The 24,957-nt window shown below is 41.5% G+C and overlaps 1 protein-coding gene across 1 annotated transcript in view; it reads left to right on the top strand.

The window, feature by feature from the left end:
• Positions 1-24,957, top strand: part of tmtc1 (transmembrane O-mannosyltransferase targeting cadherins 1) — a 104,314-nt gene that overhangs the window by 9,552 nt on the left and 69,805 nt on the right. The window contains exons 2-4 of the mRNA XM_080050757.1: positions 3,589-3,766; positions 17,370-17,443; positions 20,446-20,622. Of these exons, the coding sequence (XP_079906883.1) occupies positions 3,589-3,766; positions 17,370-17,443; positions 20,446-20,622 (429 nt within the window). The remainder of the gene's footprint in view (positions 1-3,588; positions 3,767-17,369; positions 17,444-20,445; positions 20,623-24,957) is intronic.

Raw genomic sequence — 24,957 nt, 5'->3', positions numbered from 1 at the left:
CAATATGAAACTGATAGTCCTTTGATCTTGTTAAATTATTTGTAGATTTGTATCCTTTGACTCCAGTCATCTGTAAAATGTTGATGTATCAGTCAGCTTGAATATGGGTGTGTGACATTGGGTGCTTTTTGTCGAGACATTCTTGATAATTTCTTGACTTTTTACTATGGGAAACTTTTCTAAAACGTGTGTTTCTAGATGCTTAGTCAGTGAATGAACTGTCAAACCATTCTCCTCCCACTGCTCAAGGATAAACCCCATTGTGAACTCACATAAACTTTGAAAACATTGTCAAAAAACTGTCACAGCTGTCTGTCCATCTGCCAACAAATTCTCAAATATGTTTCTGTAGTGTGCTGTGGGATTTTGACAGCTCTGAATTTTTTACAAAAATACCAATCAAGTAATCTTTGTCAAGTTTTGCTCCAAGCTGTCACGGCCTCAGCCAAGCTGTCAGGAAGCCCATATTTAGACAGTTTTATATTGAAACAGATAACTTAAGACTCACAATGAGAAAGTTGGACCTCTCCCTGCATTCCAAATCGCATACTCTCTTCTTTTTTCTATTCTACATACATACTACAGCTGATCATAAGAATAATCAAGTTAGCATGCAGTAGGTTTACAATACCTTTACTTATCTATTTTATCATTACATTGCGCCTCTATCCTGCCTCTTCCATATATCCGCCGCATCCCTGGTTGTTTTCATACGGAGGGTGATTGTGAGTGTGGTTCAGAATCGCACAAATAGCATGCTGTTTTCAACACTAAAAATCTCAGCCGGATGTAGTAGGCATCCGGGTATTTTTTAAGCCTGCTCAATCTGACCACAAGATTTGTAACATGCTCAATGTTTTTTCTACCATACTAAATAGCAGAAAGTATGGGGATTGGAATACAGGGATTATGTTCAGTAAAATCTTTAGGACAGTAATCAGTGATTAGAACCTCACCAAGACTGGTGAACACAGCCACAGCTGTGACTCTGCATGTAGGAGTGTTCTCAATGGGAGTGTTGTCACATCTGCAAAATGACAGTCAGCCCTGCTGTCTGGTTATAAGCACATGGTTGGAACCTACCAACAAGATGATCAGGACCTTAGATTAGATTTCCTCCAGCAGCAGCCAGTATGTGTGTCCATCAGCAGCAATGTATTCTGTCAAGATGTCCTTGAGCGGAACAGTGAAGCCCGGCCTGCTCCCCTCATTGTAAGTCTCTCTGGATAAGCACATCAGCTAAATGACTCAAGGGATATTTAAATTCCTCTGTAGCCTTCACTGTGTGCAGAGGGGTCGGAACCCTTGCAAGGCTTCTGGGTAAATTGATCTCACGGCTCTTTTACTTGTTACACCCCCCTCTCTGCATCGGTTATGAGGTCAAATTAGCATCAGCTGAGGTCAGGGTGAGATAATTGAGGGTTAAGGCTCTCCCTGCAAATAAAGCAAGTTTTATCAGTGGTACTCCCCTCCATCACTTAATGGACTGGACGAGAGCTCACAGAGGAACCCAATAGAACTAAAATTACAATCAGAGATACGGAGGTCAGATGTGAAGCCCAATCTTTTTTAGCTCTGCCCTCAACAGATACAGTCCCCTCCATAAGTAACGGAACAGTGAGGCCAATTCCTTTATTTTTGCTGTAGACTGGAAACATTTGGGTTTGACACCAAAATATGAATATGAGACAATAGATCAACATTTAAGCTTTCATTTCGAGGTATTTACATCTGGATCTGATACACAACTGAGAAGATAGCATTTTTTGTAAAGGAACACCACATTTTTAGGTGAGCAAAAGTATTGGAACAGATAGACTTAAAGTAAATTAATGACAACTGGCACCTGAAGCACTGCAATGCTTCACTCTTTATGGGGTTGCTATTATCAGGCTGTTGATATTCTGTTGCGGTGGAGACTGGGAAATGTCACAGAGTAATACCAATTATGATAAACTAGGTGAAAAAATTGCAAATCACACTGTTATTCCTCACTGAGGGATTAGCTGCAGGGAGATCTCTTAAGTGCTGTATGATTCGGTGTGGGGAATGCTACATTCTCTCCCAAAGCAATCATGCTCTTTTCCTTTGAAATTCATGGCACTGGAAGAAAATAGATTAAGATTCTGTTCGGGATTATAAAACAATCACTCCATCCAGTAAATGTAAAAGGGAATCTACCCAGGGCAAATCCACAGCGGTATATATAGCTAAGAGATTGTTTTAGATAAGGTTGGACCTCTTTTCCCTTGACATGGTTTATGAGAGAATGAAACAGTTACATGCACATCATATTCTGATTAAGGTCCATACTCCGGTTAAGACAATATTCCGAATAAGGTGTTTACATGTTCAGCAGCTACAGGGATGTTCCATCCAAGGAAAATGAACACTCTTTATGTCATTAGCGTTGTCCTGCATTGTTTTGTCAGCCAGACATGACAGACCTTCTTTTAAGGAGTCTTGTTGATTGTTTACACACTGTAGTTTAACAGCCGTAAACCAGGGCATGGGTCACAAACTGCAGCAAATGACGATAAATGCTGCAAAAACTCCGGTCGGAATATTTTTTCCGATTAAGGTGTATACATGCCACAATATTGTGATTAAGACTGGAATACTCCGGCTGTCTTATTCTGATAAGGGTTTACTCAGACTATGATCTTATTCTGATTAAGGTGAGCTGAAACTGCTGTTTACATGGCCATGTTTTAGTCTGAATATGACCTTAAGCGGTTTAATATCGAAGTATTGTTGTTCATGTAAACGTAGTCACTGACACTGAGGGCGTGCTCACACAATTTGTTAAGTGCGGTTGAAACGAACCCTGGAGGGTTTAAGCCCTTGGTGCGGTTGGTTTGAACGCAGTCCAAGACTCTGGTGCGCACTAAACAACCGGACTCTGCTCCGCTTGAAAGAGGTGGTCTGGGGGCCGTTTGCAAGTGAACTCTGGAGCGCATCATTGCTGGTGTGAACCCTATGCTCCGCCCGCTACAGTTTGCTGCTATTGTAACGAGGGCTGATGGATGAAACAATTAATAGATTCTGGCTGTTACAATATGCGCTCCACATTAGGCATTAAAATAACAGACTTGATGCTCTGTGTTGTAGGCGACGGTAGAAATTGTGAGCGACTCGCATTTTCACACATTTGCATGCACGTGACTTTTGTTTACAATATAGTCCCCTTTGAGTTATTCCTTTATCAACGAGAACCAATCCATCTGAAAAACCAAACAATGTATCCGCTCTCATCTGGTGCGCACCAAAGAAGTGAACTATTAGGTGTGAACACGACCTGAGTGTACTGTTTTAATTATCCACAGTGTGTTTTGGCCGTTTTTTGGATGAGTTTTAATCACTTCTGAGCTTTAAAGTGAGCAATCGGTACGGGCACGGTATCCGGTTTCAAGGTAGACCGTGGTTTGAAAAAGAACACGTTTCAAAACCGAATATCATACTTAATCACTTCTAATATCTTTTACAGTGAATACATCTCTTTCACAGTCAGCTAGAAGACAGTTGCATTTCGTGTCTCCTCTCACAGTGTTGAATATTTCTGGTTCTCTTCCCCCCCCCCCCCGTCAGGTTGAACATCCTGCTGGGAGGAATGACCCCTCTGTATTTCCACCTGGTCAACGTCTGTCTGCACTGCGCCGTCACCTGCCTGCTCATGCACACCTGCCAACGCTACGCATTCCAAGACTCACGCCTGGCCTTCGTCACAGCACTACTCTTTGCTGTGCACCCCGTCCACACTGAGGCTGTGAGTACACAAACACACACACACACACAGACACACACACACACACACACATACGCACACACACACACACACACACAGACACACACACGTGATAAGAAGGGAGCTCATGCAAAAGTTGAACCCTCAAGGTTCTGTCTTGACATCTGGAACACAAAACAGTACAAGATTTTCTGTCTTTCTTGAACATTTGACCTTTACAAGAATAAAATATCTGTTACTCCTGCTTACTTTTCCATCCATCTAACTCTACCAGCTGTATAGATTGATACCACTATCTTGAAAGTCAGTTAAACATGAGGCTGCAGTCAGCAGCTCCTTAGTTTAAAGGTCACATATGATTCAAAGTTGCAATTTGGGTTTAAACTAGAAACTGTTTTCTAGGGCTGGGTATCGTCAAGGACTTTGCAATACGATATATGTCACGATACACTGTTCACGATACGATATATCACGATATATTGCGATATTCTACCTGCAAGTTGCCTTGTCATACATTATGGCACAATATATTGATAATTCAACGGACAAATTGAGTCGAAACTATTTAATTAAACATTTAATTTCCAGTTTGTTTTGGTTTTGGCAAAAGAACAGTGCAAAAAAATCTGTCCAAGTCAACCGTTTTATGTTCTATGTTTATGTTTAATATGCCAGAGTATTTCTATTGTCAGCCAAGTGTGGAGAAGTGGAACATGGTCTCTAGATCTCATCAGTTCAGTTCAGCTAGAGTTTGTGGAAGGCACTAGAAACCCCCTCGACTAGAAGCTAATTACATCCAGCGTTTATTCTGCAGCCTAACACGTTTGGCTGATGGCTTGGAAGCATTGTGCGATAACGATGGAGTAAATTGATAGCCCGTGGAAATTCCCTTGCTGATTTTCTTTCTGAATTAAATTGCCTTCATTATTTATTTTTTCTGTTTTTTTTAAATGCAGCCTAGTGCAAGACTGGGCCAATGGGGAAACAGAGTCAGGGGCAGAATATATTCCTGTGTTGATTCAGAATGTATTAAGAGGCTAAAAACAGACCACAATCCCCTGGGGGTCCGCTGGTTTTAGCCCCAGTTAATATCTTGCGTCACTTCAACCACTTCAAACCTATTCACCACTTCTTCTTCTGTGTCTGTGAGGACTTTTATCATAATCAGAAAAGGCAATTACCTCCCTAACTACCTCTAGACCAACATGCGTATTAATCGGTGCCATCTATGTTATTCTGATATCAGTCTCACACCTGCCTGGAAGGCCAAGGTGGCGTCATTAAAGGGATAGTTAAAAATGTTTTAAGTGGTGTTGTATTAGGTCCTTAGGCATAGATAGTGTGTTACCTTTATGGAGATACAGCGACGTTTTCCCCCAAACTCCTTAAAGCAGTTCGGATGGATTTGAGTTTGAGCATTTCAGCACAATCATAATATCCCGCCTTCCTCCAATGCAGCCCCACCCCCTCATTCCTATCCCTGTTTTTTTTGTTTTGTTTTTGAAGAAACTTAATTTAGGCTACACAAGCAGACTTACTTGCTTAATACTGTCTCCGTGCACAAAGTGAGTTATATTGTGGCTGAAGAAACTGGTGGCTGTAGTAGGCTACCGGTACCGCGCTGATCTGCTTGTATCACTGGTTTCACTTCAGATATGTCGGCCAGAACACCACTTATGCTTATAATGAGACTAGGAGAGGAGGAGTAGGGTTTTATCCGCTCTTTATTTTCCTTCTTTCACAGGCACAGCCGCATATAGATCGCGGAAAAAGAACAAAGGCTTAAACTCCGCTCGTGAGGAGACGTTTGAACAGCTGTTGCGACCCGCGAATCGCAGCCGCTAATAACATGCACAAACTATAACTTATAACAGCGATCGGGACTACATGTACATACTCACACACGGGTGATTCACATTTACACTCAGATAAACACGAATGATGGCTTACTGTGGCAACTTGCTCACACACATCTCACCGAGGGAGAAGCGAAAGGAAATTTACTGAACTGGCTCTCTGGCCGACTGACGTCACGGCCCAACACTAAAACACAGCTTAACACACTGTAAAAAATAACAAGAAATAACAACACTGTAACCTTTTCTACAATGGTCGCTACTCGCTAGGCTACTGTCTGCCGTGGAATCAAAACAAACCCTTTCGTTGAGGACGCGCGTGCACGAATGCGCGGTACACAAGCAGACGGCAAACAGACAGGTCTGTCGGCCAATTAAATCGTTCGGTCCGAACGATTTGATTGGTTGTAGTTTTCACCTAATATTATGAGACTGAAATAATTGTTTCTTTTTATTCCTGGTGGGTCTACCATGCATTTTAGAGTGTAAAAACCTTATTTATACCATTTTAAAGTCATTTAAAATAAGTGTAAAAACTCTACAAAGGTAAGAATAGCTTTAAAATGACTGCACTGATTACCATCTCCATAAGGTAACAGATTAACTATGCCTAAATACTCCATACAACCCCACTTCAAAAATACTGGAACTATCCCTTTAAGCCCATGGATGAGACTATCACCATTCGGACCAACAGACGGGATAAATGGGCAGAATAAGCTAAAAAGATTTGCAGTTGAGAAAACTGATTTTTTTCCAATTTTTAGTTTGAAAGCTTTCCCCTTTTTCTAGTGAAAATCTGCAACTCTGTGGTGTTGTGTTTTGAATTCAATACTTCTCCCATTTCACACAGCTGGGAGGCTTTTTCTCCATAGCAACAGCAGCTGAGGCTCATGGGTACTGTAGTGTGACCCTTGCCAAACTGAAAACAATGTGAAATAATTGAAACAATGTATGAAATGTTAAAGATATTATTGCGTACACAGCCCTTATCACTGTGGGAAACCTTAGCTTAGAAGGTTACACAATGCACTTTGTTCCTGAGTGTGTCCTCTTGAGGATTGAGGAATTGGGTTTTGCTTTGTCAGTCCTGGGGCCTCATTTATAAAGCTTTGCGTGGGATTCACGTGGAAGCTGGCGTACGGAAGAAATGTAGGATGTACGTGCGAACAAAAATATTCGGATTTATAAAACAGTGCGCACTCACGTCCTACGCCTGTTTCCCTTTATAAATCACAATCTACTCTAAATGTGGCGCAGCCTTTGCGGGCTTCACGTACCGCCCATATTTACCCATACATAGTCATCGACACGCCCGAATTAATATCGTTTACTGAGTGCATGAAGGCGGTAGTGGCAATCGCCGACTGAAAGGGAAATGGAAAAATAAACTCCACACGGTGTGGATCACTGCGGTCACCCCGAAGTACCCGTTGGAGAAGTGGCGAACAGGGAAAATATAGTTTGGTGGCAGTGTGAGCGTAAAGGCGATAGAGTGCAGCCTGTGGCGATCTCTGTGAACGCTGTGGCCGAAATAAAAAGAAGTGATCCGACATAAAAGTGGACGCAAACAAGTGCATATCCTCACACAACAGTGTTTGTGCCACGAGCGGGGGGCACTGAGACCCCCCATGAGATACAGATTCGGAGAATTCATCCCGGGGCAGTGACGGGCGGCGGAGGGTTAATAATAAACTTCACAGTCCCTTTCAAAACACAATTGCGACGTGCTTAAACACAAAGAAAAACACATAGATAAAACGGACTAAAAGCCGTGAAAAAAATCACAGTAGCCTATGTGATGTACAGTAGGCTTATCATTAGTGTATGAAAAGGTGCACTCCTGTCTGCCTGACTGAGGCATCGAGAACAGCGTCAGTGTAAAAGTAATAGGCTGTATTCCACCTCAATATTATCAGAATTAATTCCACAACATGCAGATAGGTTATACTTTAATAACTGCAGAGCTTATTCGAACGTTGCTATTTTGTTTTTATTTGCACTCATATGTCTCCGTTTGTAGGCTATTTAAGATCCTAATTCGTTTTGTTTTTGTTGGTATCACTCCATGGAAAAATCCGTGGAGGCATTTGTTCATTAGTTGTAAGAATGGCTTCATCCGTTTTGCAAAGGAACTCCCAATATATGATAGACCTACATGGCTTATAATAGGCCTATCTGGATACATTTTACACAAACACATTCGTTCTCGCACTTCATACATGTGCCGACGGAGTCGCCGTTTCTCCTTTCTCCACTTTCTGTGCGTACGCATGGGTCAGAGTTTGCGTGGAGGACCGCACATCTCCCGTCAAGTTTGGTTTTTATAAATCCCAATATTTGCTTAGAAATTGGCGTGCGCCCTCTTCTGGGCGTACGCAACGTTTATAAATGAGGCCCCTGGTCTCTTGATGCTTGAGGCAGTTGTCCACCCTGATAAAAGGATCTTTGAGGAAGAGAGCAGCTCCAAAAGGGATCAGCACAGTATCACCTTGGTATTTCATGCACTCCTCCTGCCTTCAGTCTGGTGTGTGTGTGTGTGTGTTTTGTGTTTCAATTTTTCATTATCCCCTGCATGACTTTTGTGGAACCTAGAGCTGCTCGATTATGGCAAGATGCCTGATTTAGTTTGATATTGAGATCACGATTATTGAACACAATAGTTAAAAGCATTGTGAATTTACTTTACTCAAAAACAGTCGAAATAGTAATCCTTTTAAACATTTGATGAATTGTGTAGGTTGGATGACGAATGGAGCACAGGAGTGGAGAAAGGGATGAGCGAAAGAAAAATGCATGAGAGAGAGAGCGCATTGGGAACCAGGGAAGCAAGACTACACATTGGAAAAGAAAGTGAGATCAGGGAGCGTGAAGGAGTCTGAGGTCTCAAAGTCTCCAGGCTGCTGCTGGTGGAAGGGAGTTTGATTTCCCTGCTCACCTCACAGCACGGTGCTCACACTGTGGAAACAGGCAGACATATTTGGACATTAGACTTGGGAGAGAGGGGGCTACCGTAGAACAAATTACAGTATGTTTGCTTTACATTCACAAGCATTTTCTGGGATCTGGATCAAGTTTGGATCCCACTTATCAACTTTAAAATGCAGCCTTATTCAGCCTTAAGAAAGCAGATACAATAACATTAAGACTATATATGTGCAATGAATAGTAGATGTATTGATTAGTCATTTGTCATATTGGTCATTGACTAAATGAAAAAAATAAATCTATGATATATTTGTTGTCTCAAAATTATTGTAAACTGAATTATTTTGATGATCGTCTGATCTTCCTAATATTTTATCAATTAATTGAGGATTTGTTTCATCTAAAAAATGTGCGATGATGTGTTCAAGCTGCCTGGTGGCCTGACCCATTGTTCAAAACAAAGACATTAAGGTTACTCTCACGTATGACAATGAAAAACAGCGAATGACTTTGCGCATTGTGAGCACAATATCTCATGAACGCTTTGAGGGATGTTCTTCAAACTTTGCACGAATGTCCACTCTGATTCAAAGATGACCTGATTTGGAGCTAAAAGTCACTGTGACCTCAAATCTTGTGAGCACCATTCTTTAAAATGTATTTATTTTTGCACAAACTCCCAGCTCCTAAACCTCAATCCTAATGTGTCCATCCAAATGTGCACATATTAAGAAATTGTCCAGTTTCTCATTAACCTCTGTTATGCAAATATCCTGAAGAGCAAAGTGTATGGAGGCTGGCCTGAAGACACACACACAGCCTGGCACACACAGCTTGATCAATCCAGACTGTTGCACAAAACAGGCACCGCCATTAAGACCAGATGGAGTTCATTGTTCTTATCTTGATAAGGAAAGAGATTAGGACAGACACACACACACACACGCACAAAAACACAGCCACTTTGGTGGAAGAAACACATTTTTCACTCAGGCGATTTGGCTCAAACTCATTTTCTCCATCGCTCACCCAGTCACATTTCTTGAAGAAAAAAGTAAAATTTCTAAATAGAAGCAGCCACTCCTCCCAAAGTCTAAAGAGACAGATTTCCAATGCTTATTGTTGTTAGGTTAAGTCTTTTTTCACCTGAACTAAAACATTTAGCAGCCATTGACAATTTGTTTCACTGAGTATTCTCCCTTCTTACTAATTAGATAAAAGATGGGGTTGACAGTTCTCCTTTGAGCCCTGTCGCAAACAAGGGAGAACCAGCCTGATTCATAGAATACAGGTAAACAGCATCAAGAGTGCCGTGTCATGTTTTAGGGGGATTTTGTTTCCTCTTTAGTTATTCGATCTCATTGGCTTCAAAGGCAACAGCTGCTTCTGCATCCTGAAGGCAGCACGTCAGCACCGAGTCTACAAGATGTGTTCAGGGACAGTATTAGGTGAAGCTCCTTTTATTTTGACTGCAGTTGAATAGTTAACCATGGGAAATTAAGAAAATAAATGAATATTATTGGGTGAATATTAGTTGTTTGACTCTCACCAGGTCCATGTTCAATTCTGTTCCATTCGTCTCCCCCTGTAACAACAGTGTGTTAGTGTTGTGTTAGCTGACAGGACATTCTGAGATGGGAGTATCTGAAAATGATATTCCAGCATGACTTCTTATGAATTTTGTCATTTCTAATAGTTCCTTTTTCTAACATCTCTATCGGGTTCTGTCAGAGACTCGGTGTCCTACGTAAAATAAAAATGATTTTGTCAGCCTAAGGCAACAACATGATTCCTGTTATGTTGGATATGGACATATGGTTATGTTCCTTCCACAACCTATATTTGTTAACATTTGATCAATTTGGCACTGTTATTCAGGGGTTTTCCTGGCTCAGAATGGGCCTTTGGGGGTACATGGGCCGACTTTTTTGGGGTCGCGCGACTGTGCAACAGTACAGGCGAAAAAAGTGTGTGGATTTTAGGAGGGGTGTGGGGTTAGGAGAGGGGAGTCTCTGTCCAGATAAAGAGCATTTCAGTCAGCATGTCAATCACTGTGTTACCATGGAGCTCACTGACTCGCTGATGAAATCACAATAAAGAACCCGTAGACATGAAGTCAAAATGTGGCTCGCCTGGTGTGACAGATCAAGAGGCACCAGCTTCCAGGCACTTCGGGGCATATCGGGGCGCTTCTGCATCCAGTGTGATTGAGGCGTTAGAATCTGATGCAGCTCCAGGATTGTGTATTTAGTATGTTGTTGACTGCTTGCTGGTTGAGGTCATGTATAATTCAGAGTAACTCAGATCCCAGTCAAATCTGCTCTTTGAATCTGTTCCCGCTGGGTGCTTTCTGTGGTTGCCATGGTCAAACAGCATGTGGTGTGGTAACAAGCTGAAAACGTTGAGTCGACATCAACTAGCTCTGCAGTGGGCTCTGCAATAGGCATTATATAACGTTCCCTATTTATTTCATATTGGCTGTTTTATTTTGTTATCCAAATGTTTGCCTAATTTCCAATTTAGTGCAAACAGCCAACAATTTAGATCCCCCCTAGAACTATAGGCCTAATTCACTAAAATAAATACTGATTAATCATTTTAGCTCGCTTAGAGGGGAGCAATGTAGAAAGTGTCTCACTTTACCCCACTCTCCCAGTGTATATATATATAAACAGATTAAAGAGTAAAGAGTGTGATTTGCAACACAACGAAATAAACGATACTGCGTTAAAATGAAACGATAGACATTTTTGTTTCGTCAGACGGTATACATTATATCGTCATATCGCACAGCCCTATGTTGTAAATAAACTCAACCGGAACCTCAACAGAACCAAGATCGCTGTGTGTCACTACAGTCTGCGTCTAATAAAGTCAGGCAGTCAGTCAGTCAGTGGGTCGGCCACCACATCCACTGAATGCTTCTCCTGTTTCAGAACTGAAAAGCCTCCATTCATCCACAGCCCTCTCCTCTGTCTGCTGATAGCATGCTGCCCATGTGTGGATCCCATCAGGCATATGTGGGCCCTCTCTCTCTCTCTCTCTCTCTCTCTCTCTCTCTCTCTCTCTCTCTCTCTCTCTCTCTCTCTCTCTCTGGTTTAATCTGTTTCTGTACTATATTCAGTTTGGAGTTTGTAATGTAAATTTGACGTCATTTTACTGATAATGGCAGAAATTGAAATACCTGGAGGAAAAGGTCTATTATATTAATACATATTTAATATAAGTCTATTGTCTATCTCTCTCTCTCTCTCTCTCTCTAACTCTCTCTCTCTCTGACAGACAGACAGACAGACAGACACACACACACACACATTCTTGTACTTCTATCTGTGTGAGGACATTCATTGACATAATGCATTCTCCTTACCCTAACCCTAACCATCAACACTAATACCTGAACCTTAAAACCTCAGTCTTAACCCTCAAACAGCCCTTTGAGGAGTGAGTACCACTTAAAATATAAACATGCAAACACAAAATAGAACAGTCTCGCTGTGTTTGGGCCCAGGACATTCAGAGCTTAGGGACAGGCGACTGGATACACAGAGACACACAGACACAGACACAGACACAGACACAGACACAGACACACACACACACACACACACACACACACACACACACACACACACACACACACACACACACACAGTGCCCGGGTAGACAATCTGCCTGCAAAGAGTCACACACACACGCTCAGTCAGTCAGTCAGTCAGTGTGTGTTTGGATGTGTGGACTGAGCCGTACTTTTGCACTTCCTCTTCCCCTGGGCCTGAGGTTTGGATGCAGCTGAGCTCAGATTCCTCAACAATGATGTAATTGGACCGAACTAGAGAGAGAGAGACAAATCTGCATCTCTGACAACAAACAACTTACGGACAAGTCCTTCTGTGATAATCTTCAGAATAATGCTAAGAATGCAACATTCTGAGCTTTTATTTATAGTACAATATATATTTAATATATTCTTTAAAATGGTCTTTACACCCCGACAGCAATAAATAACTTATGAGCAATAAAAAAGAAGCGAAAACCCCCTCAAATGCTGTACCTGCTGTAATTCTGTTAAAATGCTGACCAATCAGTGCCATTCGGTGCGACCAGGTTGCTAAGCAGCAGTCAGTGTACCGAGGGGTGGGGGAGGGGTTAGACTGAACTCCAAGGAGAAGCTAATTTCAAATCATGCTAGCTCTCAGGGATTTTAGACCCCAGCTTTAAATTGCTTTATACCTAAATCTATATAAATACTTAAACCTCCACCTACTTTAATGTCACCCTGCTGGCAGAATGGTGATATGATGGTTAATAGCAGGTGTAAATGCAAAGACCTGAATCAGATGTCTTTATGCAGGATAATGTGTCCACACTGCTTTCTCCATGCTGCGATGGAGACACTCACATGACTTGGGAGTGAGGACAGAATTTTATTATCATATCATATTGCATGGTGCCAGCTTCCTTGGTAACACACTGTGAACATCAGGCCACTTCCAGTGCACTGGAAAAGAAATGAGTGACGCTATGATGGAGGATGGGCTGGAAGAAGAGGGGGATGGAGTGAAGGAGAAGAGAAGAGGTTTAAAGGTGCAGTCAGCAAATCTGGAGAATGCTCGTTGTCAAAATAGGTTTTGTCAAAATCAGTGACGAATATATCTCCTCGTGATCTGCTACCTGTGTCCGACTGTACTGTGTGTGTGCACTGAAAAAGATCAAGTCTTAATAATACACAGCCTACGTTCTCTAAACAAACCAAATTATTCACTGAATTAACCAGGAAGCCCATTCTCCTGGCGCACTTTCCTCACGTCTTGTCGAACCCCGAGCGGCCCGCACAGACATTTTTCTCCTCTGTGTTTCTCAGCCTCTGTGTACACTGTCAGTTACGTCGGGTCAATCTCCAAGCTGATTGGCTATCGCAACTAAGGGTCACGCTTCATCGCCTCAAAAGTTCAATATTTTTTCAACTTCAAGCGATGAGGCGTGAATTGACTGCAAACGCCTCCATTGTGCCTGTTCTTCCCGCCTAAACCAATGATTTCCTTAGTAAATATGCCGAGTTTCCTCATGCATTGCTTTTGGTGTGAGCGCACCTTTAGTATTCTTGTGTGTGTGTGTGTGTGTGTGTGTGTGTGTGTGTGTGTGTGTGAGTGTTCACGTGTGGTTTCTAAAAAGATAATCAACAGCAGCTCTTCTTCCTCAGCCTTAAGTAGTGTACTCTGTTTACTGCTGTTTTCCTTTAAAACATGTTATTATCAGTGTGTGCGTGCGTGCGCGCGCGTGTGTGTGTCTGGGGAGGTCGATTTTTCACAGAGATATTTTATTCATGCAGAGAGTGAGAGACCAGTCTACCCTGTCCTCTCTCGACCCCTCTCTCTTCATCTGGCAGCCCTCTACATCTCCTTCTTCCATCGCTCTTCATCCCTCACTTCCTCCTTCGCTCTCTTCCCTTTCATCTCGTCCATCCCTGGCCCCTCCAAGTATCTGTGGGTGACTGAGCACTGTGTTTTAAGTACACAAACATGCATACACACATATACACACACACAGGCACTCTCGTACGGCCGCACACACACACACACACAACACACTTTTAACTCAACACTCATATCCCATTCACTTAAGGATGTAAAGGATCTCCTTTCATCTAGCTAATTACAAGAGGTTTAAAACACTGTGTGCGTGTATTAAATCTCCTGTTTTCCAGAAGGCTGCAGCTGCTCCCAATAGAACACCCACACCCTTCCTCTGTAAATACTGAGGGACATTTGGCTTTGATTCGACCTTTTTAAAGGAATAATACAACTCAAATCACTGTAGCAGTATACTGTTTACACATTGTCTACCGGCATTTCTAACCATTTTTTCTGATGGTTTCTTTTTGCTTTCCCTGCTCTCTATTTTTTGAAAATACATGCATGACATAGACACACACTGAAACAAAGAATATAAAAGAATCAGGAAAGAATTGGCTCATGTGATGCATGTTATGCACAGGGCCTTTACTGCAGACATTGAAATCACCCCTACAACTCCATACGGACAGTACACAACCCCCCAAAATACCTTTGTTAAGGGTATACAAATGAGTTGATAGTAATAATTCTTGCATGCAAAAGCTGAGATTCCTGTTTGCTAAGAAATGCACAGCCATGAGTGATATAGATTGTCTCTTCGAACTCTAAATGAGCGTATTTCTCAAAATGTTTAACTATTCTAAAAACATTTAAAAACCTGCACATTTTTTTAATGAAAACAATTTTCATTCATCTGGTGTGTGACATCACTGCTCATAACAAAAATGACCATCTTGAAGCAAGGCTTGAATGTTAACCCGGTTAACTTGGTTTATATGCTAAAGCACAGTAGCACAGCGGGCACAACAAGTCCCAATGCTGTGAATGTAGCAAGCTGACAGCAAATTGATTACTCATTCACTATTGAGATATAAAAATACACCTCTATCCCGGAGTTCACAATCGCTTTGAATCATTTCAAACAGCCTTTAACCTCCGTTTTGGAGTGTCTGATTTTCCGTGCCGTGCCATGTTCAGATCAAATAGATTTCACCACTCTAAATATTTTAACTGATAAACAGTGTATCTGGTATCAATCCTTATGACTTTGCTCTGTACTAGCATACATAAAACCAGCAGTGCAGTGTTATTGTCCCCGTGTATGATCTCTTCTGTGGAGTCTAAACACAACCTTGAACAGCCCCAAACAAGGCTTATGCTTACAGACTCTGACATGGAACACCTTTGTAAGGTTTTGAGCATCCTAGCCGGACCTACATTCTTCCTTCTGTCATTTAATACGACTCTTGTTCTCTTGTTTCCCACTTCCTCCCTCCACCCTTTTGCGCGCGTATGTGTGTGTGTGTGTGTTCCTTTGCTCTTTTTTTAATGAGATATCACATGAAAGTCCATCCTCCTCTGTCCTCCTCCATTCACTGCCCTCTGTCCTCCAGGCTCTGCTCTTTATCAGAGTAGCCTTGACATGTTTACTGCCCGCTCCTCTGGCAGACACACACACACACACACACACACACACACACACACACACACACACACACACACACACACACACACACACACACACACACACACACACACACACACACACACACACACACACACACACACACACACACACACACACTCATACTGTAGATCAGCTCTATAAACACCAGTGGATTAAGGAAGATAGACAGCACATACTGTCCATTACTCCACCACCCAGTAAGCTAACAGTTTGGTCCACTTTTTTCCAACAGGCTGCAATCCATTCTGAAAGGCCCTACCCGTTAAGATGGCTACTAGACCAGACAAACAGATACATTATCTGATTATTCCATTTATTCATGTCTGTTTACTCAAATACTCAGTGTTTAACAACCAGGTACTTTTAGTCAGGCAGCTGAAGTAGTCAGACACTTAATCAAATTTCTGACACTTATAATAAATAATGGCATAATGCATAGCTGTGTATGGGAGCTGGTTACACAGTGCCTCCTGAAGTTGGGAAGGACTCAATCCTCTCACATTCTCACCACAAACAAACTACACCAGAGTTCCTTTAGAAGAGTACCCTTTGGTCTGCTTTAAGTGCACACCTCAGTACGAGTTTGTTTCAATATAACCAAACAGGGCAGGTGTGAAAGCGCCCCAAAGTGTTTGTTAAACGTCTGTACGGCCACTGGTTGGATTTCTATAGGATTTGATACTGGCATTCAGTTTTCAGCACAATTAATTGTAATTATTGATCAAGTCCAATTTTCAATTTGAAGTTTGGTTCAAAGCAAAAGACCTGCACAAGCCACCAATATGCCTGTAGACAAGGGGTGGGACACAATAATCGATATTGCGACGTATACATAATGGATACACTAGCGGCAAATACCGATATATATATTTTTGTAATAAATATTGATATTTTGTTACAAAATGCTGGTGTTTTGTCAAACGGTTTTTCCCCTGTTGCTATTTTGAAAGTCACTATTTAAAGGTACATGATGCAAATTTGCTGTACATTGTTTTTTTGTGGGATTGGCCAGTTTGATGCACAGATTGCACACTAACACATCTGATAAGCACCACATGTCAGTTCTGTGAATAAATACATAATTCCTGCTTTGTGGCTTTTTCTGGATATTTCTTCTTCTTCAATTACACAGATATCGCGATGTATCGTAGATGATATCTCTTGCAATATATCGATTATCGCAAATATCGTATATCGTGATATTATCGTTCCATTTTATTTCAACACACGAGTAATATTATTGTATACGGTCAGATTTGTTCAAAAACCCTAAACTCATACCACACATATGAGATAAAATAACACGGCTAGGGTTTCACAGGATTTGATTATGCCTGAAGAATGTGCTCATTTGGTTTATAATCAGCTGTTTGTGTTCTATTACCTGGATTGTTGCAAAATGTTTTAAACAAAAGAATGTTCCAACCAAGTGTGAGGACTTTTTGTAGGATCTTTTAAGAAACATTGTGGGAAATATGCTATCATTATGAGGGTGTCATTTCTTTGCTCAACTTCAAACAGCACACGTCATACCAAAGCTTAAATACTCTCTCTTTCAGCAATGATAATGGGCACCAGTCTGGGCCATAATCACAGTCATTCAGCACTGACAGTTTTGGTATGGACACAGCCAGATTCCATATGAGGTTAATGTGAAGTTTTGCATGTCACTGTAGCTTAGCAATATAATAGTAGTCTTTTTTTCACCAGAGCAGTGCAACACATAACCTCTAAATGACGTGTGTGTGTGTGTGTGTGTGTGTGTGTGTGTGTGTGTGTGTGTGTGTGTGTTGCAGGTGTCTGGGATCGTGGGCAGGGCTGACGTCTTGGCCTGTCTTCTGTTTTTGCTGACATTCCTCTCCTATACCAGGTAGGATGACTCCGTATCACACCCACAGTAATGCAATTTGTCAAATCCAGTTAGATTTGAATTGTTCCATAGGTTCAAAATAAGCCATGTTATTCAACATAGTACAGGCTCCCCCATCACAAAGGCTTCCAGCCCATGTGATCAGATACTCATATCAAACATTGATCATTCTAAACTGACAGAGTGCCTTTCTCATTGTTAACTGAATATCTAATTATGATTTTTTTCTGTTCCTTTGTTGTTTTTGTGTGTGAATCATTTTGTCACATTGGTTTTGAAAAGCATAGCACGCAAACATGCCATTATAATTATTTCTTTCAGGACAATGCACATTAATGAACATGTTTAGCAGTACACGTAAATATGTCAGATTGTAGCCCGGGGGATTATTTCCATCAGTAGTCCATTAGGCAGGTTGATGTTACAATAAAAATGACAAAGATATACAATAGAAACATTTGCTATGTACAAATACGGAGGGACAGAAAGAAAGAAAAGTAAAGCAGGATAATTCATTAGTAGGATTAGTAGGTTAAACAAATACACAATTCATGACTATGCTCTACAGGGCTAATAAGGTACAGCATACATTGAGAGTAGGGATGCACCGAAATGAAAATTCTTGGCCGAAACCGAAACCGAATAAAATTAAACAGTTGGCCGAAAGGCCGAAACCGAATACCGAAAGAGGCTTTTGCAGTTTTGTTTATTATTTAGTCAATTATTTCAACATGCATACATGAACTCCCAAATGTTCTCCTCAAACATAGCCTGCAACTAAAAAGCAACCCTAAATAAATAAATAAATAAACAGTAAAACCTTCAAATCTAAGAGTAAAATTAATATTTTACTAGGAATTAATTTGTGAACCACTCACTGATTTTTACCTCGACTTATATGAGGATGAATCTACAAAAAGATCGATTTATTGCCTTTTTTCATTTTTTGCAGTGCAGTGCAGGTTGAGTTGCTCTAAAAAAACTGCACCACAGCTCCCACCGTAATGTTCAGACTTCAGAATTTGTATCAAAGCCCTGATCATAACAATGAGAGGCTTTAAACGATGTCCATGCTTAGGAGGTGATTGTAACTTTTTCGTCTGTAGACCGAAACCAACGGGGGAGGCGGCTCGCTGGACATTTAGTCGCGCTGTCAGTTTGCCGACATGGCTGTGTATTCAGGCTCGAGAAATGCAATCAGACCGTAGGAGCCTTTTCCCCCAACAGCGCTAAAGGACAGGATATCTCCGGTTATCATTTTAGCTGTCAAACTAAAGTTTTTTTTGCGCGGTGGCCCTCACCGGCGAGGCGTCACTGTGGATGACACCGTTACCAACTGTCACACTGTCACAGAGTTTCACCGGGTGAATCGCTGCTTCGCTCGCGCAAGGCTTTTGTGTTTTTATGGTGATTAAACATTAGTCTTGGACGAGCGTTTTAACTTTATGCTGCATAAAGCATTGCACTGTCTGCGCCGTGTTTCATCCAGTTTGAAGAAATGCTCCCACACTGGACTCTGACATTTTCATGCACGCACCAAACTGCTCATGCTGCGCGCTCACAAAGAGACGTGGACTCGCATACACGGTTACGTCTCTCTTTACTGCCATTTCCTGGTTTACAAGCGCACAGCTCTTTTAAAAACATATTTCCTTGGTGCCGTTTAGTTCGCCAATTTTCGGTAATGTTGTTCGGCTTTTTAACTGTTTCGGGCCGAAACCGAAAATTACTTATTTTGCCATTTTCGGCCGAACTTTTTCGGTGGCCGAATGTTCGGTGCATCCCTAATTGAGAGGTGGTTGCACCTTTGTTTAGTTCTTAGCCACACCTTTACTTGGCACTTATTATCTCATAAGATCTCTGTTATCTCTAATTATGATAACCAAGGCTATTTAAAATGATAGGAATATTTCCATCCAAGATGTATTATGCATTATACAAATATAGATTGGAGGTAGTCCAAGAACGAGGCAGTTACAACAACATTTATGGGAATATCAAGGTTCTCAAATATGATCCAGTCCATTGCAGATTGGTCATCTTAGAAAATGAATTGAACCTGAACTGTTTTTGGTGCAATAAAATACCCCAGAATTTATCAAGTGCAACACACACCTTAAGTTACTTCTACTGATGTACCATGTCACTACATACTTATACATTAATACTATTCATGTATTTCTGAAAGCTGACATGTTAAAGAGATGTGAGCTCTTGTGTATCTGCCAAATGCTGCTAATTGGCATTCAGCCTAAAATGATTACCGGTGGTGATGCTCTTATCTGTGATTAGATTACTTACTTTGAATGAATGCTGATAATGTTACCTTAGTCTGAGCCATAAATATTAACATGAATGTGGCATTCTACATTAGGCACACATATCATTTACACAATGAAGCAATCTATCTGATTTATTATTACCGTTTTATTGCATGACTATTCTACTAAATGAGCAGTAAGGAAGCACTCACAGGCCCAGATTGTCTAGAAATTGCCTAAAGATCCAGGCCTAAGCACCATTGTTTCTTGGCAATACGTCACCTCGTCTATATATGCGCTAGTTTGGGATTTGCCGTCCAAATTTGCTGCAAACATTCCACTTCCACATCAGACCAACATGAATCCTTCAGCAACATTTGTTTATATGTCCGTTTTTCACATCGTATTGGGTCAGGTGGGAACAGTCTCGTATATAAATTGACGTCAGAATCGCCATCTATGCACATGCTTGTGTCACGTCTCCTCCTTAGCATCTGTACCGTGCCCCAGCACACCTCTCCAAAGTGTGCTAGAGCCAAGGACGTAAACCATGCTGGAGTACCGATGGCGCACTCACACTGGTCAAACGAACTAGACTTTAGGAGGGCAAAACGTACATGGGCACGGTACAGATGGTCTAGTGTGAATGCGTCCCTAAGCGTCCCCCTTCCTTGATATGAGGCTTCCCTGCTATAATCTGTCATCATAAATCCCCCCTTCCTCTCATTGTCTTTCTCTCAGGAGTGTGGGTGTGAGTGCCTGTGAGGACTCTCTGCCCTGCACTGTGTCTGCAGGCTGCCTCCTGCTCAGTCTGTTACTGGGAACCTGTGCCATGCTGGTCAAGGAGACGGGCGTCACCGTGCTGGGAGTGTGTGTGCTCTACGATGCCCTGGTGCTCTGCCGCAAGCCTCTCATCCAGTAAGCACACAGCCCTTTCTGCCCCCTTGTTTATGTGTTGTTTGTTTGGTTCATATATTGTGGTTCATGTGGCAATGCTTTTTCATTAGTTTACACAGCGGAACCATTTGACACTTGGGACCTGCAACCATAAACCCTTTGTTTTATGAGACTGGTGTGTTTTTTCCTGAAACGGTGTGCAGAAATAGACGGGATAAGAAAGACTCTGAATTGTTATTGTATGGTATATGTTGGTGTTTCTGTCCACGTGGAAACCTTTTCATTTAGAACAATTTAATTGCCAAACAATATCGTTCTCTCTCTTCAGACTAACTGGACCAAAAAAAAATCTGCATACTACAAAAGGGAGATACTTCAGGCTTTTGATGAGACTTGACCGTCTTTCGCTATTAGAGTTGAAGAGGATGAGGAATTGTACCTATTTATTTCATCATGCCATGGCTCCTTGATCTTGCCTCTTGCTTATATATCCTTCTGATCCCCGGTTGTTTTCATACCGATGCTCCGTTGATGTGACGTCGCTGCCGCTGCGCACTGGTTTGTGGGTCAGGATCGCCCGATTACCATGCTGATTTCAACACTATTTAGTAGGCATGCTAAAATCTGACCACAAGAATTAGAACATCCTAAATGTTTTATTATACCATACTAAATAGCAGAAGGTATGGGGTTTGGAATGCAGTGATAGTCTTTCCTGTCTCTGTCATTCCGACTATGCTTCTTTTCAAATGTTCCATACTACTAGTGTTTCCTATGTTTTAGCCCATTACCTACAACACACATGTATTTTACATCAGTGCCTGGCTGGCCTTTTTTTCCACAGTACACCATCAGCTTTTAGATAGATTTTTTCTTACCTTCCACACAGCCTCGGGTTCAGTTCATGTCAGTACACCAGGAAAAGCAACTTGCAGAGACTTGACATGTGTTACAGATTGATAAATTCATCACAGAGAAAATCTGGTCAGTTTGTTTTTCCTTCCAAGCTACAGCTCTTCCATTATTTTCTGTGCTCTATTTTGTAGTGAAAGACACATATATAGCTAACGCATACGTGAAATAACTTAATGGAAAATGTATTTATTCAAGTCATTAAAAAAATTAAAAAGCAAACAAAAACGGAAAAAAAGTCCACAATTTTGAATTAAATATCAATCAGATGGATTATCATGGTATTTTGTAGCGACATTAATGGGTAAGCAGGTAGTAAGATATGGGCTGGCACTGCCAAGGGCAAGGTTCTAGCTTTATTTTTCATATTTCAAGGTTTTGAATTGTCCAACCAGGTGCAGCTTCATCTTTTAAACTGCATTTGAATGATGGAGCACATTGACACTAAAGGTTCCTCGTTGCCTGTATACATCCTGTGTGTTTCCACGTTAACATTGAAAACAGTTGTATCAGATGTGTACGGGACTAGAAAAAAAAACGGCAACATGATACAATATAAGAAAAATATATCAGAGCATAAGAATCAAATAAAAAACACTTCTGTGCTTAGATATCACAAATACTTTCATTAATCATAAAAGACGTTCTATGCTTTGAAATAATGCTCAACGGTCATGTATAGACATCTGTATAAATAAGCAAAAACATGAAACAGTGCTGCTCTTTAAGGCATTTGTCAGTGTCCAAACAGAAGGAGTCTTCTGCATTCATCCAGGATGTTTCCAGTCTTAGCCGTATCACTGTGTCCACATGTCGCTGTAAGCCTTATAAAGACGTTGCCCCTGTCTGCACAGTCCCAATGGGGAGGGAGGGGGGTGTGTGTGTGTGTGTGTGTGTGTGTGTGTGTGTGTGTGTGTGTGTGTGTGTGTGTGTGTGTGTGTGTGTGTGTGTGTGTGTGTGTGTGTGTGTGTGTGTGTGTGTGTGTGTGTGTGTGTGTGTGTGTGTGTGTGTGTGTGTGTGTGTGTGTGTGTGTGCCTGCCTGTCTGTGTGTGTGAGTGTGTTTGTGAAGGGAGCGGGGCTCTGTCACTTGGCTTGAAGCCAGTATGAGAGAGCCAAAAACTAAATGCTCTGTCCTGGCTGTGTGTGATGTGTGTGTGTGCGTGCGCATGTGTGCGCGTGTGTGATGTGTGTGTGCCTTTGCCATTTCAAAGCCAGGTCCAGATGTGTTTTGGGAGCCTCCCTGCTGTGTGAGCCAACCTGGAATGTTCTGGAATTATCCTTCTGCCACTGGGCTGGGCACACTGATAACACACTGCAACATGAAATGCTCAGGGAGGTGTGTGTGTGTGTGTGTGTGTGTGTGTGTGTGTGTGTGTGTGTGTGTGTGTGTGTGTGTGTGTGTGTGTGTGTGTGTGTGTGTGTGTGTGTGTGTGTGTGTGTGTGTGTGTGTGTGTGTGTGTGTGTGTGTGTGTGTGTGTGTGTGTGTGTGTGTGTGTGTGTGTGTGTGTGTGTGTGTGTGTGTGTGTGTGTGTGTGTGTGTAGGTGTTTATTAATTTTAACCTCTATCAGGTTATTTTCGACAGACTTCCCTCGGGCGTCACCTAGAAGTGTGGAAAATGTCTAGAAGGCAGTGTTGCTGTGAATCTCCCTGCATGCATATTTGTTACCTTTATTGGCGTTTTTGGATTTTCTTTCTTCATTATGTGACAGTATGTCTAACATGATACTGTACTTCATGGACCCTGAGAAGAAAGTAGTATTTTCGAGTTGCTGTTAGATTTCTATTTTATTTCACCTTCATTTATACAGGCAAGTCATCAAGGACACATTATTTACAATGGCGGCCGGATAAGTGACAAAAGCAACTTAAAACAGATACAATACAATAGACATAAAATACAATATAACATGTTGAGTAGCATTTCCAGTTCAAACCTTGCCCATTAGTCAACCACAAACACAACATATGTGCTGTTTCAATCATGTACTAAGCAAGAAATGTTCTAACAAAGTATTGCTGCTTAGGATGAATAGGGCATGAGAAATACAGGAAGTGTTTGCAATTGAGAATAAACCTGAGGATACAAAGAAGAGAAAAAAAGGTGATCAACAAACCTTGTTACTAAATGAAAGAAACAGTCATGTGCCAGTGATAACTGTGTTTGTGTGTGTGTGTGTGTGTGTGTGTGTGTGTGTGTGTGTGTGTGTGTGTGTGTGTGTGTGTGTGTGTGTGTGTGTGTGTGTGTGTGTGTGTGTGTGTGTGTGTGTGTGTGTGTGTGTGTGTGTGTGTGTGTGTGTGTGTGTGTGTGTGTGTGTGTGTGTGTGTGTGTGTGTGTGTGTGTGTGTGTGTGTGTGTGTGTGTGTGTGTGTGTGTGTGTGTCAGTCTGTGACCAGCATGAGTTTCTGCCACTGGCGCCCGACTTGTCTCCGCTCATGTCTTGTTAATGTCTTCCTAATAGATTAGTCCCAGCCACTATGATAACATTTACTACTCTTACTCTACACACGCACACGCACACACACGCACACACGCACACGCACACAGAGCAGTCAGCCTGTGTAGTAGCAGCATGAGAGGCTGCTGCATTGCGATAGTGTTATGTTAGAGGAATACAGATGTCCCTGTGTAGGATTTAGATTTCTGTTTTATGTCTCTGGCTCACAGCTAAAGTCCCTGTAAACAAACTCTATTGACATTGTTCTATACATAGGCATAAGCCTAAATTACAAGTGTAGTCAGGTAGAGAACAATGGATTAACTGTTGGGATTGTCTTTGGATCCTGGTTTCACTCAAGGTGGTCTGCTTTCTGAGAAACACACACACACACACACACACACTTTAAAGCCTCAGAATGTTGGTAAAGAGAGGACAGGCAGACATCTAAGAGAGCACACGCACAAACCTTTTCCTCTTTGAAATAGTACAAAGCACTTTACAGTATGAGGCTCAAGCGCTTGAAAGAACACAGATGTATACAAACACATAACAATGACATGTTTTGCTGAACGTAATTATGTATCCAAGTGTAGAATTACAGTATTTCTGAAAATAAATGAACTGAATGCATACAGATTTTCAAGAAAAATGGAAATACATTTTTCACTTGAGAAAAATGTTAGGTTTTGTTAAACTCTATATAATACAGTATTGTGTGTGTGTGTGTGTGTGTGTGTGTAAAAACACCTCACCTTCCTCACTCACACAGAGGAGCGGGAGAGAGTTGAGTTAGAAATGATAACGTTGAATACATTAATACATTGCTGGATATCTCCATATAGTATATACAGTATGTGAGCTGTTCAAATTTGCATGAGGTGAACATCTTCTGCTGTAAGATTATTGTGGGTAACATCAGAATATTGGTATGCTGTTATGAATATTTATGAATAACTAGGGATGGGTTATGTAAATGACCAGCAGACACAGAAATGAAACTATTCAA

The sequence above is a fragment of the Ammodytes marinus genome, assembly GCF_949987685.1.
Source record: "Ammodytes marinus genome assembly, chromosome: 22".
NCBI classification, from domain to species: Eukaryota; Metazoa; Chordata; class Actinopteri; order Uranoscopiformes; family Ammodytidae; genus Ammodytes; species Ammodytes marinus.
The sequence above is the reverse complement of the archived record's forward strand: the minus strand, read 5'-3'. Positions and strand labels throughout refer to the sequence as shown.